General features: G+C 41.5%; 1 protein-coding gene across 2 annotated transcripts in view; it reads left to right on the forward strand.

Moving 5' to 3' along the window:
* Positions 1-1,964: 1,964 nt before the first annotated feature.
* The window catches only part of PTCHD4 (patched domain containing 4), a 187,077-nt gene continuing 175,262 nt past the window's right edge, over positions 1,965-13,779 (forward strand). Inside the window, exons 1-2 of one of the 2 annotated variants that reach the window (XM_059399060.1) lie at positions 1,965-2,111; positions 2,428-2,839. In XM_059399060.1, coding sequence (XP_059255043.1) covers positions 2,107-2,111; positions 2,428-2,839 — 417 coding nt within the window. In that variant the 5' untranslated portion in view covers positions 1,965-2,106. Of the gene's footprint in view, positions 2,112-2,413; positions 2,840-13,779 lie in introns of those variants that run through there. The other variant, XM_059399059.1, reaches the window with a different exon arrangement.

Genomic DNA, 13,779 nt, shown 5'->3' on the forward strand with positions numbered 1-13,779 from the left:
AAACCAGAGCTTCTTAGAGAAATGGCTGATACTGGGGCAGGAAATATACAAGACAAGCCTAGAATATATTACAGAGCAAGAAAGTATGGAATACATTTTTTTTCTTTTAAAGGACTCAATAATAATAATGGGATGTGTCAAAGGGAGACAGAAGCCAATGAACAGAGTTGGAACAATTTGAGCAGTAAAGTAATTGAAGTGGTATTGAATTATAACCCAAACACAATAGAAATATGTATAAATATCCATGTGTTCATACTGATATAAAAGCATATATATTGGCTCGGTGAGCCAGTCAGTTAAGCATCTGCCTTCACCTCGGGTCATGATCTCAGGATCCTGAGATTGAGCCCCATGTTGGGAAGTGGGCCGGTGGGAAGTCTGCTTCTCCCTCTTCTTCTGCCTCTCCACCCACTCACGTTCTCTCTCTCTCTCAAATAAAAAAAAAAATCTTTTTTTTTTTAAAAAGCATCAAATAAATAGAGTAGAATGGAATAGAATAGAACAGAGTAGACTAGAATAGAATAGAAATTATATAGAGCAGCATGGATTGGGTGGAGAGCCATCAGGAGTATTATAGAAGCCATTCTTGCCCACAGTGGAGATGCAAACTCAACGGTCTCCAAGGTCACTTTCAGTTTAAAAGACTGGAATTTTTTCTTAATCTTATATATAACACTACATTTGAACTATTACCCTTAAACGTTGCCCCTGTTTTTGAGCTGTCTGCAGTCTCACTGGTGTCCAAAGTGAAAAATTTATTCCACTAGCAAAAATAAAAGGCATCTATTAAGAGGATGAGTACTTCAGCTTGTTTGTATGCATAGATGGGCACATCTCTAAGTCTGTGATGAAGAACAGATCCTTTCACTATGATTAGGAAAGTGTGAAGGAATCATCTCTTGAAACTCAATCTTCTGTATGAAGTCAATGCAAAAAGAACAGAAGCTTTGGAAGGCAGGTCTCTAGTTCACAACCAAATTTAGAACTTGTCTTCTAGACTTCTTCATATCCTTTCCAGAACAAGGTCTTGTGAAAGGTCCCATCAGTAAAAAATAAAATACACACACACATTTATTAATATTAAAGCTTTTGAAGATCATGGGATCTGCTGATGAGAGTTTCCCACCTTCACAGTGGTAGGTCCTGAGGGATGAATTGTACATGGTGGCAGTTTTCTTTCCTCTGTGGTGAAGTAGACTTCACTGTTTAACACATCAAATGACTCCAATGTGTTTCCCCCTAGCCTCCTAGTCCTCTTTATTCAGGCAAAAACTGTGTGATGGGTGTCCCAAAATGTTTGTTTCTGGAATTCCACTCACAAGAGAAAATTAGATAACCTCTTGGTCCACTTCCTATGGAAGGGAGAATGGGGGAAGGGAACTGAAACCAGCTTTAAGAACTTTTTGTCTAAACTTCACAAGCACAGAAAGTGAATGTAATATTTTATGGGAAACCACACATTGCCTGTGGATCTCCACTACCAACGCGCGGGATACACACAGACACACAGACACACACACACACACACACACACACACACCCCAAGCCATAGGCGACTGCTATTGGCAAATGCCTCACCTCCAATCACCACAGCTAGGAAAGGTTCCCAAATTCCTAACGCACCACCGGGTCTCTCGCAGCCCTGGGCTGCAGCCTGCTAGTCTGTGGAATGACAGCGTGGAAGGTGTTGCAAGGAAATCCCTTGCATGCTTTGTGGTATGTTAAAAATGCAGCATCATCCTCTCCGCTCCCTTTTCTTCAGCGGAAAAGCAGAATTCGAGGGCACTGGAGGAAACTGGAGGGGCAAAAACGCCGCTTGCCTCCAGGAGCCCTCGAGCTCCCTCCCTCCACCCCCCCCCCCCCCCCCCCCCCCCCCCCCCCCCCCCCCCAGCCCCCCCCCCCCCCCCCCCCCCCCCGCCCCTTATGGGGCACATGTCTGCTTCTTACAACACCGAGGCACATGGTTCCAGTTAGGCACCGAACCCCATCAGGACGGAGAGGAAATCCACATCTGTGGGACGCTCCGCACGGAACCACCTCCAGCGAGGGAGGCCGGGGGACTGCAGCACCGAGATGAAGGGCTAGACCGCGGGAACGCTGCTCATGCGGTGAGAGGGGCGCAGGAGGCGGCGAGGGCGCGGGGAGGCCGGGGAGGGTGGGCCCCGCGGTGCCCCCGCAGTGTCCGCCGCGGGCCCCCGCGCGCGCTGTCGATATTTGCCCGCCTTGCTGCAACTTGCTGCAGTGTTTGAAAGAGTAGTAAGAGCGCAGGGAGGTGGGGCCGGGGAAAGACCAGGCGGAGTGGCTGGGGGTGAAGCGGCGGGGGTGGGGACGCGGCGGTGTGGGGAAGGGGGCTGGCCGGGAGGGGGTGGGATGGGGGAGTGAGGGGAAGCCCGGCGCTTACACATGTCACATGTGCTTTTTAAGACGGCCGGGAGCGCCTGCGAGCTGGATCTGGTGGAGGATGCTGCGGCAGGTGCTTCGCAGAGGGCTCCAGTCGTTCTGCCACAGGCTGGGCTTGTGCGTGAGCCGGCACCCGGTCTTTTTCCTCACCGTGCCCGCAGTCCTGACCATCACCTTCGGCCTCAGCGCGCTCAACCGCTTCCAGCCCGAGGGCGACCTGGAGCGCCTGGTCGCTCCCAGCCACAGCCTGGCCAAGATCGAGCGCAGCCTGGCCAGCAGCCTTTTCCCCCTGGACCAGTCCAAAAGCCAGCTCTATTCGGACTTACACACCCCTGGGAGGTATGGCAGGGTGATCCTCCTCTCCCCACCCGGGGACAATATTTTGCTCCAGGCTGAGGGGATCCTGCAGACCCACCGAGCCGTGCTGGAAATGAAGGTGAACCACAAGGGCTATAATTATACTTTTTCCCATCTGTGTGTGTTGAAAAATCAGGATAAGAAATGCGTGCTGGATGATATTATTTCAGTGCTAGAGGATCTCAGGCAGGCTGCCGTCTCCAATAAGACAACAGCCAGGGTGCAAGTGAGGTATCCCAACACTAAATTAAAGGTATGCTCCTCCTGCATGCTTCTGCCAATTAAAGAGGCAGCACTTCATTTCTTGCCCTAAACAAGCAAAGAAAATGCAGAGGTCTCATCCTTAAGACTCAGAAGCTAATGCTTCTTTCATTTCTTGGGGGAGGGGAAGATGGGCAACTGAGTGAAGAAAACAGGCAATGAATGGTATGACTAGATATTAAGAAATTCAAAGCCGAACAAAACAAATGCCAAAAATGGAAAAAAAAAAAAAAAAGGAAAAAAGTTGTTTCTGAGACCCTGCAATTACATCTTTGTTCAGGGTTAATAAATCAGTGAATGGAAGGGGGAGGGGGAATCCTGAACAATTTGGGGGATTTCTTTTCATTATGGGGTTCGATGTATTTCTTATTACTGATTACACATCCACCTGGTGCCATATCCACCTATCTACATCTTCAGCCTAGCTTGATTTTGACATGCAGAGATTTTGTGTTTTGGTGCCTTGTGAGTGTGTGTCTGAGAGCAGTGGATATGAATGTAGTAGGGATTCCAGGAATTATGTGTAAGTGTGTTAGCATAGCAAAAGAAGCAGAAATTTTCTGTGTGTAAAAATGGAGATATGCAGCTCACTGATGTACTAGTTTACTGAGTCCTGTCATCTTCCTTTTCCATGAAAAAATCCAAACCAAACCAAAATTATTGTCATAGCCCAATAGCAAGAAGGAGAAAGAAAGATAGATTCTACAGTCAGCAAAAATTGCAAAAAAAAAAAAATTATTTCAGCATTAGATATATTGTGTTGTTTAAACTCTCAAGTCAAATTTTGTTCCTCAAATGAGATTTCTAAATTCATTCTACACTGTCAGGATTGAGCTGCTGCAGGCAATGAGGCATGCAGTCTCCAGGTGACTGAAGTTTCAGGGACAAATGTGACTTCTAAAAGAGTCACTGCACCATTTGTATGCTCGACCCTGTGCATGCTCAGAACCAAGAACTCCCAAGACAGGTGTTTCCCAAGAAGGAGGAATTTTCTTGCTTCTGATGTGTATAAGACTATGTGTGTGCTTCCGTGGAGATAATGAAACAGGAAGGCTGTCAGTTTGGATAAGTGAATGGCCTCACATAGAAAATCATTAATACTTCTGTTTATGGATTTGATAAAAACAGCATCCATACATGATTTTAAAAAGAACTTTCTCCAGGTTTTGTTTAGTTAAAAAGCTTTTTTTTTTTTTTTTTGTGCAATGAGGGAGAACTTAATGCACTTAGAAACCAGGGATGCCTCAGGAAACCTCATAACCTGCCTCCTTTTAGCATGTTGTCCTGTTTAAATGCATCCAGAAGCTGACACAGTTTCAGCTTTACAAAGCTGAGCAGTCCCTTGGGGTTTACTGAAACTAGACAGATGATTCATCAGCTTGAAATCTAGGTAAGGCCTTGCGTGCTTCGTACTTACTGAAGGAAGCATGAATATATGGGTGGGCAGCATGTTTTTTTGTTACCTGAATCTTTTGCCATCAACATTATCACTGGCTATGGAAAAGAATGCAGTGGAGAGGTGATCTTTCTAGTCCACAGTCTTTTACCTGAGTTCCTAGCTATGCCAGACATCTGGTTTAAGAAAGGTTTTGGAACTGTTTCATATTTAAGCATCAATTTGTTTTACCTATTGAGGCAAGTTTACTGATTATTCATATGCATTATTAGTTGGGTCCCTTATTTCCTTCATTCAGCAGTACTCTCCAGGTGTAAGAGCTTTGTCCAATCAGCCACTGTGAATATTTTGTTTACCTGGCAATATCATTATGATATTTACAGTATAAACCCCCGAGGTCTTAGATGCACTCACATAATGATTGGTTGTGCTCCTCTGATTTACTAGGGGGCTCTTCTAGGCCCACAAGACAGGATTTGAGGTAAGAAAAGCAAGGTTTTATTCTCATGGGACTTAAAAGTAATATATGTCAGTATCTTCACGCAGAATTATCTGTGAGCAGGGACTCTGCAATTTCTGGGGTTCCTCATTGAACCAACACCATACTAGGCCTATAACTGGTGCTCCATCTAAACTTTCTGGCTGACTGGTTGGTAGATCTACATCTCCGTAAGAGTCAGTGGGTAACCATAGAAGAATGGAGTAATTGATTACAAAGGTCAGTGTAGTAGTAGTAAAATTGTTCTACGTACCATAAAAAGAACAGGAGAATTACACATTGGCTCTATACATATAGGCTCTATAGACCTTATTCTGCTACATTCTAATATCAGTGACTCCTCCAGTGTGCTGGCTTGACTCTCTGTGCATGGCCTCAGTGGGACTTATAGAAGCTCTTTGAGAAAATGAATCCCTGGAGTTTCTGTTGAGAGCAGTGAGCTTTCTCAAGCATCCAGTGGTAACTGCACCCATGCCAATGTAATATAATATATAATTTGTACAGTGCCACAAATACCTAGAATCTTATCAAAATGTCTGCAAGAACTTCTAGGTTAAGAACTCCTTGTCACAGAGCAAAATGAGGGGGTCTTTTGTTTGGATTGCATGTTATTTGGAAATGATTTTGATTCACATGTGGCAGTGATTCTCAAAAGGTTGTCCCTGTGATTTTGATGTGTGGTAAAGTTTGAGAACTTCTGGTTTATGCGATTTGAGGGGAAATTTATACTACATTTTATAGCTCTCTAATGCATTTTGCTTTCCTTTGTCATACTTGGGTCACTGCCCTTCCCAACTCAATATGGAAAATTTTCATGATGGAAGATGCTATCAGTGGGCCAGAAGCAGGAGTTGTGGCTAAATAAATAGCACTGGTTGGATAATAAATAGCACACTGGTTGGATAATTGGCAATCTCTTGACATGAAAGAAGCAGTAGGTCAGTTCTTGGAGATCTCTGTAGATGTGTAAACACTGTTTGACAGAAAAAAGTGGCCAGAAACAGCTCTGACAATTGGAAGGGCATCTCCCAAACATCTTGAAGACACCCAAGTAGTCCTGAGGACAGAAGGGTTTAGAACTTCTGATAAACATGATTATCTTGACAAGGTGATCCAAGAAGCAGGGACATAGAAAGTTGGCTGGCATCGAATTCCAAAGAAAGGCTCAAATAAAGATGTTACAGAAGATATGAAACATACACACATTTTCAAAGACTATGTAGAAAACGTGCCAAAATCTACAATTTCCACACCTATGAAATACGAACGCTATGACGAACTCTATGAGTGTACCTGTTATTAAAATCATTATATCATCATATCCATTATTATATCCCCAGTTAGGTACAAAGTTCAAGTCTTATACTCCTTCTAAGCATGCTTTTTGTGTCCCCCACTCCAACCTAATCTGATTCTTTGTAGATAGTATTCACATCATTGATTAGCCTATTAATTTGGAGATTTGTACTGTGATATGACAAAATTATCACCACTTTTCAAACCTCTGTGGCATGCTTTTATTTTTAAAGGTATTCTCTACATTCTCCAGATCTCTATAAGGTATTTCGGTTTGGAGGCCTCCCCCCGCCCCCCAACTTAGGAAAGCTACATATTATTTAGCTTAATACAATGCGGCCAGACTGAATTTTTAAATCAAATACTTTACATTTTGCTGGACCAGGCTCTTGAATAAAATGAATCAGGCATCAAAATCCTTAAGCAAGGATTGCTCTGGACTCAAAGAAATGTTTCCATGATTATTCAAGTGGCCTAGGTGTTTGCGGGTGTTATTTCTCCTCACTTTTCCATCTGGCTAATTCTAAGAAAGTAACAATTTCCATGTCTCCTTCTTTATTTTTACCACAGTAAAAGCACAGGTAAAGAAGAAACAGACAAATGCGGTCCATAGCAAATGGCAAAAAGGAAATGAAGCAGATTTGCTTCCCCTGCAGCCTGTCCTCCCTGTTAAATTTCATTAATATCATACCTATGAGCAGATGTTTAACTGAAGCATTCGTGCTTCAATACACTGCACTCAAGAATAGGAGCAAAAAAAAAAAGACTTTCCTGTTTCTTCATGAGGGACAGTGTTTCATTTTCCAGGTTTGGAAGATGTTACCCTTGATTACTTAGCTCCAGTCTGAGTGGAAGGACAACATAAGCCAACATGAATGAGGACCAACATTATTTTTAGAAACTTCCAAGAAAGGTCATTCTCTAGACCTTTTTAGACATCCATGTCAGGATCTTACCTTGGGATATTTTGATTCAAGCTTACTTTCCTGATTCTATCTTTTAATAAGGGAAAACATTATTACCTTATTGAATGTTCACATTGTGTACTATGTGATACTGGTGTTTTAGACACACCATGCTATTTTTACAAGTTTATAAATCAGAGGAATATTTTTATTGTCATTTGATAGGTAAGGAAACTAAAGATCATGAGGATGAAGGATTTCTACAAGACTCTCCAGGGTAGTATAGGTTGGAGCTGGGATTTAAATCTGTCTGTCTGTACCAAAGTTCATATTCTTAATCCCAATGCTATATTAGGTCCTATCATACCCTGTACCATTCTTTGTAACAACAGATCTTTGTACTAAGACAAATCTAATGCCAATCACCAGTCCACAAGTTGGTGAAAGGAAGCCTTAATTCTCTTATTGAACCATAAGGGAATGAAACTTCCAGTCTGGACAAACTCCTACCCTCTGCATATCATGGAACCTGCTACAAATTGTTTAGCAAATTTCTCACTGACACATGATTTCATCTTTAATATCATTTTACATCAACTCAGAACAAACCCTAGTCAGGATTCAGGATCAACTGTAAGTGGGAAGACTATAAGATGGCCCCAGGTTCTCAGACAGAGGATTTTGTGTCAGACAAGCTTGGATGTTTTTGTCTTAAATTGGCATCAGGAAAAAAGATTGATTAGATAGCATGAGATAAAACAATGCAGACTAAATTGAGAAATGTTCAGAGCACCTAAGTTCTAAACCTAGTTCTTTGAAGATTTGTGTGACAATGGACAAGTCCCATCACCAGTCTGGGCCTCAAGTCCTAATATTCTTCTGTAACATTCCACCATTTAGTTGATGAATATCATCACAGTGGATTTGGGAATATACACTAGAATATTTTTTTCCTGTGGAATAAAGTAGATGTATTTGGTTAGATGTGAACTATGCTATTGAATGATGTTAATCATAGTCTCCTAGTGAAATTATTGTAACATCTATTTCTTAACCATCATGTCAGGATTAGTTAATCAAATCTCTCTGCTGGTACTTCCCTCAGTGGTACAAGACTACCAGGAGCTTGGGGTAAGGGCAAGGAAAAGTTACTTTTTCCTCTTTGACACATCCAACATGGTGGAAACACAGGAGGAATAAAGTGAACCACTCCCTTGCCTCTCCTGTCACTTTAAACAATAATTAGCTCTAACAGTTGTTTTCCTAATCTTTTCTATGATACACATTATTTAACTGAAACAAGCTCATTTATTTTGTTTTTATATTGTGTTTGGAGAGTATTTTCCATTTTAACCTGGTAGCTATTACACAATTATTGGACCACATTGCTTTTAATTCAATTTTAGAGTGATCAGCATATGCTCAAACCTATTCTAGATACATCCAAACACTTCTCTATGTGCTCAGTATAAATATTTTTAAAGAGGAAACCTGGAAATTCCAAGATTCTATATTTGCCCAAGACAGCTCTAGACTGGACAGCAGGTCTGTTTCTTCCCTGAGTCAAACAGATCACCCCAGGGGCCCCCTCCCCAGGATGGAATCCTGGAAGTGACTCATTTCTCTGGATTATTTCTGCCCGAGTGCTGGTGGATAGGGTTACATTCATCACAGCCTTGGCACACAACAACAATTAGGCAATGCATCTGGCTTATCAGGGTGCCAAGTTGAATTGTATACCACAAAATCAATGTCATTTTGTTTTCTAAGACCTTGCTCCCCGAAGTGTTGTTTATGCACCCATGGCAGTAGTATCACCTAGGAGCTTATTAGAAATGAAAACTCCCCAGGTCATACCTGACTGGGATCTGCATTTTCACAAGGCCCCTAGATGACTCGTAAGCATTTAAGAGTTTGAGAAATTCAGGTCTAAGACACAAGGTTGACCTAAGTATTCTTCATTCGTGACTGAGCTTGAAGTAGCACGTGTCAATTCAGACCAAAAACACCCATAAGAAAATTGAGTAGTTGAGCCTGTATCCATATGATTGAGTCATGCGGTAGAGACACTGAAGAAATGCCTGGAGAATTAGCAAACAGCTTTTCCACACTGAGAAACCCTCATCCCTGTCATCTGTCGTCGGGACTGTCACCTGGTTAAACTTAAAGCTGATTACTGTCGTTCAATATTTTCCAAAAATGTTGAAATTAAATCTAACCATCTCTTTAAGAAAAAACATCAGCAGCATTTTTCTCAAGCCCCTTTGCAGTTATTTTACAAGAGTAGCAACATTAAGGCCTAGTTAGCCTAATTATGTTAATATAATATGAGAACACAAGGTATAGGAACTATCCATAGGAGGAAGAGTGTTTGGGAAAATGAAACACAAAATTACAGTGGAGTATATTTTAAAGTGGCCTTGCAATCCAATTTTCTCAGATAGGATTATTATGGTAGAGCCATTCACTGAAATCAAGGCTTATTCTCTGTCATTCAAGGGAATTCAGGGCCTCTGAAAGGTACCTGATGAGCAGCGCTCAGAATGAATGGATTCTGTTTCGTTACAGGATTTGTGTTAGAACAGCCAATGTTTTCCCTCCAGATCTACCCTCCCAACATGGAGAAGCCTCACCTGGGCCACTCTGACTTTCCTCTACTGTCTCAAAGCCTGAAGGCAGAGTATAGGCTCTGGATTCTGGAAAGCAGAAATGTGTACAAAGGGTTCTCATGGCTTCAGGAGGTCCTGAAGGTTCATGGCAGACGCAGACTTGCCTGGAGGGTTAGGGTTCAGCCTCAAAGTTTATACTTCCCTTTGATTGTTCAGGTCTGTGCTTTTGCCTCACCAGTTTTCTTAATTCCGTGGAGGGAGAGAATGTTTGGTTTTGAGTGTCACTGCAGGTCATGCTAATATGGACAAGATGCACGTTTGGTTCAAAAGCCATTCCTGCACACACTCATCCAGGTAACAACTGTGTCAACTATGTACCAGGCTCTGTATTGGGCAGATTGGAGATCCTGTGAGGTACAAAACACATGTGCATTTGCCCTCCAGGAGCTTGAGCCTCATAAAAAAAAAAACAAAAAAAAAAATCACATAAATTTTTATCATAGTAAGAAAAATAAATGATGAAATAAATAAATAAATGATGAAAGAAAGAGTGGAATACCAATTCTTAGGGTATTGGAAATTGTTTTCTTGAGGAAGTGACTGTGAGTTGAGATCTAAGCTGAGGAGGTTAACTTGCTTAAGTTGGATGGTAGACACAGAGCACAAAAGGGAGGACATGAACCTTAGAAGCATTGGACAGGAGCCACCATGGATGGAAGTTTCCAGCAACGATGGTGCTGAGGGCCACTGGAGACTTTCTTGAGGGTTGGTGTAACACAAGTTAGATCCAGGTCTATGGACCTAGACTGTCTTGGTTTAGATCATTGCCCCATGAGCTCTCTGACTCTGTACAAATATTTTTTCACCTCTTTGTAATTTAGCTCCCTTCTCATAGTTCCTACTATTGAGTAGGTTAGCATTGAGAAGGTTAGCATTGAGTAGGTTAAATGAGTTCATGATACCTAAAAGCAGTGCTTCTCGAGCTCTAATTGTTAACAAGATCCCTGGGTTAGGGATCTTGTTAAAAAAACAGATTCTGTTTCAGTAGGTCTGGTATGGGTGACAGTCTGCATTTCTAGCAAGTGATGCCGATGCCACTAGTCTACAAACCATACTGTGAGCAGGAAAGGCATGGCATGCAGCATTAGAACAGCACCCAGTTCATTGTAAATTCTTAACAACTGCTGGTGGCTTAACCGCTTGCATGCTGATACTTTGTCCTTATCCCCATTAAGTAAGTGAAAAACCCTTTTTGTTTCAACCCTCAAAGCTGAAAAAGCTTTGTGTCATATGGTAGTATCCTCTTTTCCTTAGTAAGTACAGTATGAGGGACATAGATCCCTCTGTTTTTTGCATTGAAGACCTTAAGCTGCCTCCAGGGTTATCATTCTGAATGTGACCTCTCTTTGCTAAGGATAGTAAAGTGAAGATAAAGAAAGTGTGGGACCTCGGTTTCTGTGTTCAGTGGGTTTGGAAGTATCTTGTTGTTCTTAGTACAGTAGCCTTGACCACTCTCTCCCCTAGAGGCATTTGTGTCATTCTGGTTCTCCTCTTCCATCTCTGATGGTTCTCTACTTCTTACTGGCTCCCTCTTCCTACTACTCTGTACTTATAATGGCCCCCATAGAACACTCTTTTCCATTGTCTTTTCTCACAATATTCTCATTCAAGCCAAACTTCTATTTTCTTCTACATCTATGACTCTTTGAATGGCATCTCTATTGCACCATTTACTCAGGCTCAGAATGTCCATCACCTATAATTAACTTTTTTCCCCTACCCGCAACCATCCAAGACATGCATACACAGTAATAGCTAATTAACTACTGGTTCTGATGCCAGGAGTTCTCCTAACGTGGTCCTTGGACCAATAGCATAAAAACCAGCTAGGAACTTGATAGAAATGTGAATCCTCAGACCTCATTCCATATCTGCTGAAACTTTAAGAGGGTACCCAACAAGGTCTGTAGGTGATTGATTCCTATTGAAGTGCGAGAACCCTTATTCTACAGTAATGGTGTTCAATCTTGCCTAAGCACAGGAGTCATGAGGGAGGCCTCCAAAATACTGATGTGTAGGTCTCATCCCCAAAGATTCTGACTTAATCAGTCTGGAGGAGCCTGGGTGCTTGGAATTAATAAATAAATAAACAAATAAACAAACAAAAACCTTCCTCTGCTGATTAAATGGATTCCAAAGGTTTCATACCAAGGTCTTCTTTTCAATTATTTTTTCCTTGTCTTTCTCTTCTCTCCCCCCTTGGGCCTTCATTACCCATTACCTTTTTTATTTGTCTGATAATCTAATCTCTCTCCTGTAATTTCTCACACTTGAAACATAATCTGTGTAACAGGACTTGATTACTGTTTGTTGATTTTATTTTCTTCTAACCAAATCCTGTAAGTGCTTCCCATTGCTTGGAGAAGAAGTTACGAGCTCCTGACCATGGCCATGGAGAACTTTCCTTGGTCAGGTCCCCAACTTTTTTTTTACAGATTCAGGTTACACTATATCATATGCTGTCACCAAACCAAAGTAAGCCTACCCTGAACTTCCCTCTTTTCTTACCTCCATTTATACTGTTCCTTTTGCTTGGAATTTCTTTCACTGTCAAACTCACCCACATTTCTGAAAAACTAAGGTCCCAAAGCCACTTTTTCCCTGGAGTTTCTCTAAGTGCTTCCAAAGGTAGAGAACACTTCCCCGAACTTTAGAGGTACTTTGAAGGCATTTCCCGTAATCACAGTCTAACAGTGGTTACAGATTTGTTGTAAGTCTTTGATGAAATAAAATTGTACGTACCTTATAAGCTGATAGAGCTGGAAGCCTTCATTATAAAAATTGATTTGCCTGAGAGGAGCCAGCCAATAAGGAGATCTGTAGGGCAAGCCCTTGGGGGAAATTCTAAAAGGACAAGGTAAAAAGCCCATGCCAGTGAGCCTGACATTCATAGGTTGTGTCTAAACCCTCAAGATAGATGGCCACAGAAAGACACTGAAACTTGTTTCTGTGAAGGGTCCTGAGATATATGAGATATATGAGGCACAAGCAAGCTAGCTTTGATCTAAAGAGCCAAAAAAAAAAAAAAAAAACCATCAGAAGAAGGAGAGAGAGAGAGAGATTTTCCCCACATGTACACAGCACACATGTGACTTTAGCTCAGGAGAGACTGCAGAGAGCATAACATGGCATGGGTACATGATAGGGTTGCTAGGTATAGCAAATAAAAATACAAGTCACCAAGTTAAATTTGAATGTTGGATGAACAAAGGATAATTTTTTTTAGTATAAGTATGTCCCCTATATATTGCTCTCTTTACTTATCAGATACACAGATTTAACTGGGTGTCCAATATTTTATCTAGGAGCCCAGTGGTATGAAAATTCACAGACTCACTTCTGAAAGCCACCGTATTGACTTCAGAAAGTCCCAGGGACCAATACCAGTGCTGACTCACAGCAGTGGCAATCAACCAGGGAAATGGAGAAGACGAGGAAAAGTCTATTTGGGATGTAGTAAAGATAGCAGAAGGACTCCCAGAGATGCATGGGTAAAAGTTTTCAGGGGCAGACTTCTGTTTCAGAGTGAGGATACAAGCAAGTGAAACAAGTTCTTCTTACTATGACCTTATCTCTACATTGTGCCCACAGGAAACCCAAGTTACATTTATTATTTTAATAGTTCCAAGTGTTTATTTGCTAGTGAAATGAAAATGTAATGAATAAAAAACTTACCCAAAGACCACACTGGGAAAAGATTCCATTTAGCAGAAATGTCTTTTGTTTTATATTTTATCTATGAGAAGAGTAAGAATATTTATACACAAGAAAAAAATTTAATTAAAGAATGTAGATGATGGGTATAGATTAGTGAAAATCTGTAGCATGGGAATATTAGCAATGCAAAATTTGAACACTAGACAGGATAGGTTACCCATTCCACGCATGATATTGCATTAGAAACAAAGATGAAGCAAGGTATTAAACATGTGTATAACAGCACGAAGGAGTGTATGTGTTATTTAGAATCTGTCTTATTTTCCTTCAAGAGTA

Source organism: Mustela nigripes, chromosome 5 (assembly GCF_022355385.1).
Source record: "Mustela nigripes isolate SB6536 chromosome 5, MUSNIG.SB6536, whole genome shotgun sequence".
Taxonomy (NCBI): Eukaryota; Metazoa; Chordata; class Mammalia; order Carnivora; family Mustelidae; genus Mustela; species Mustela nigripes.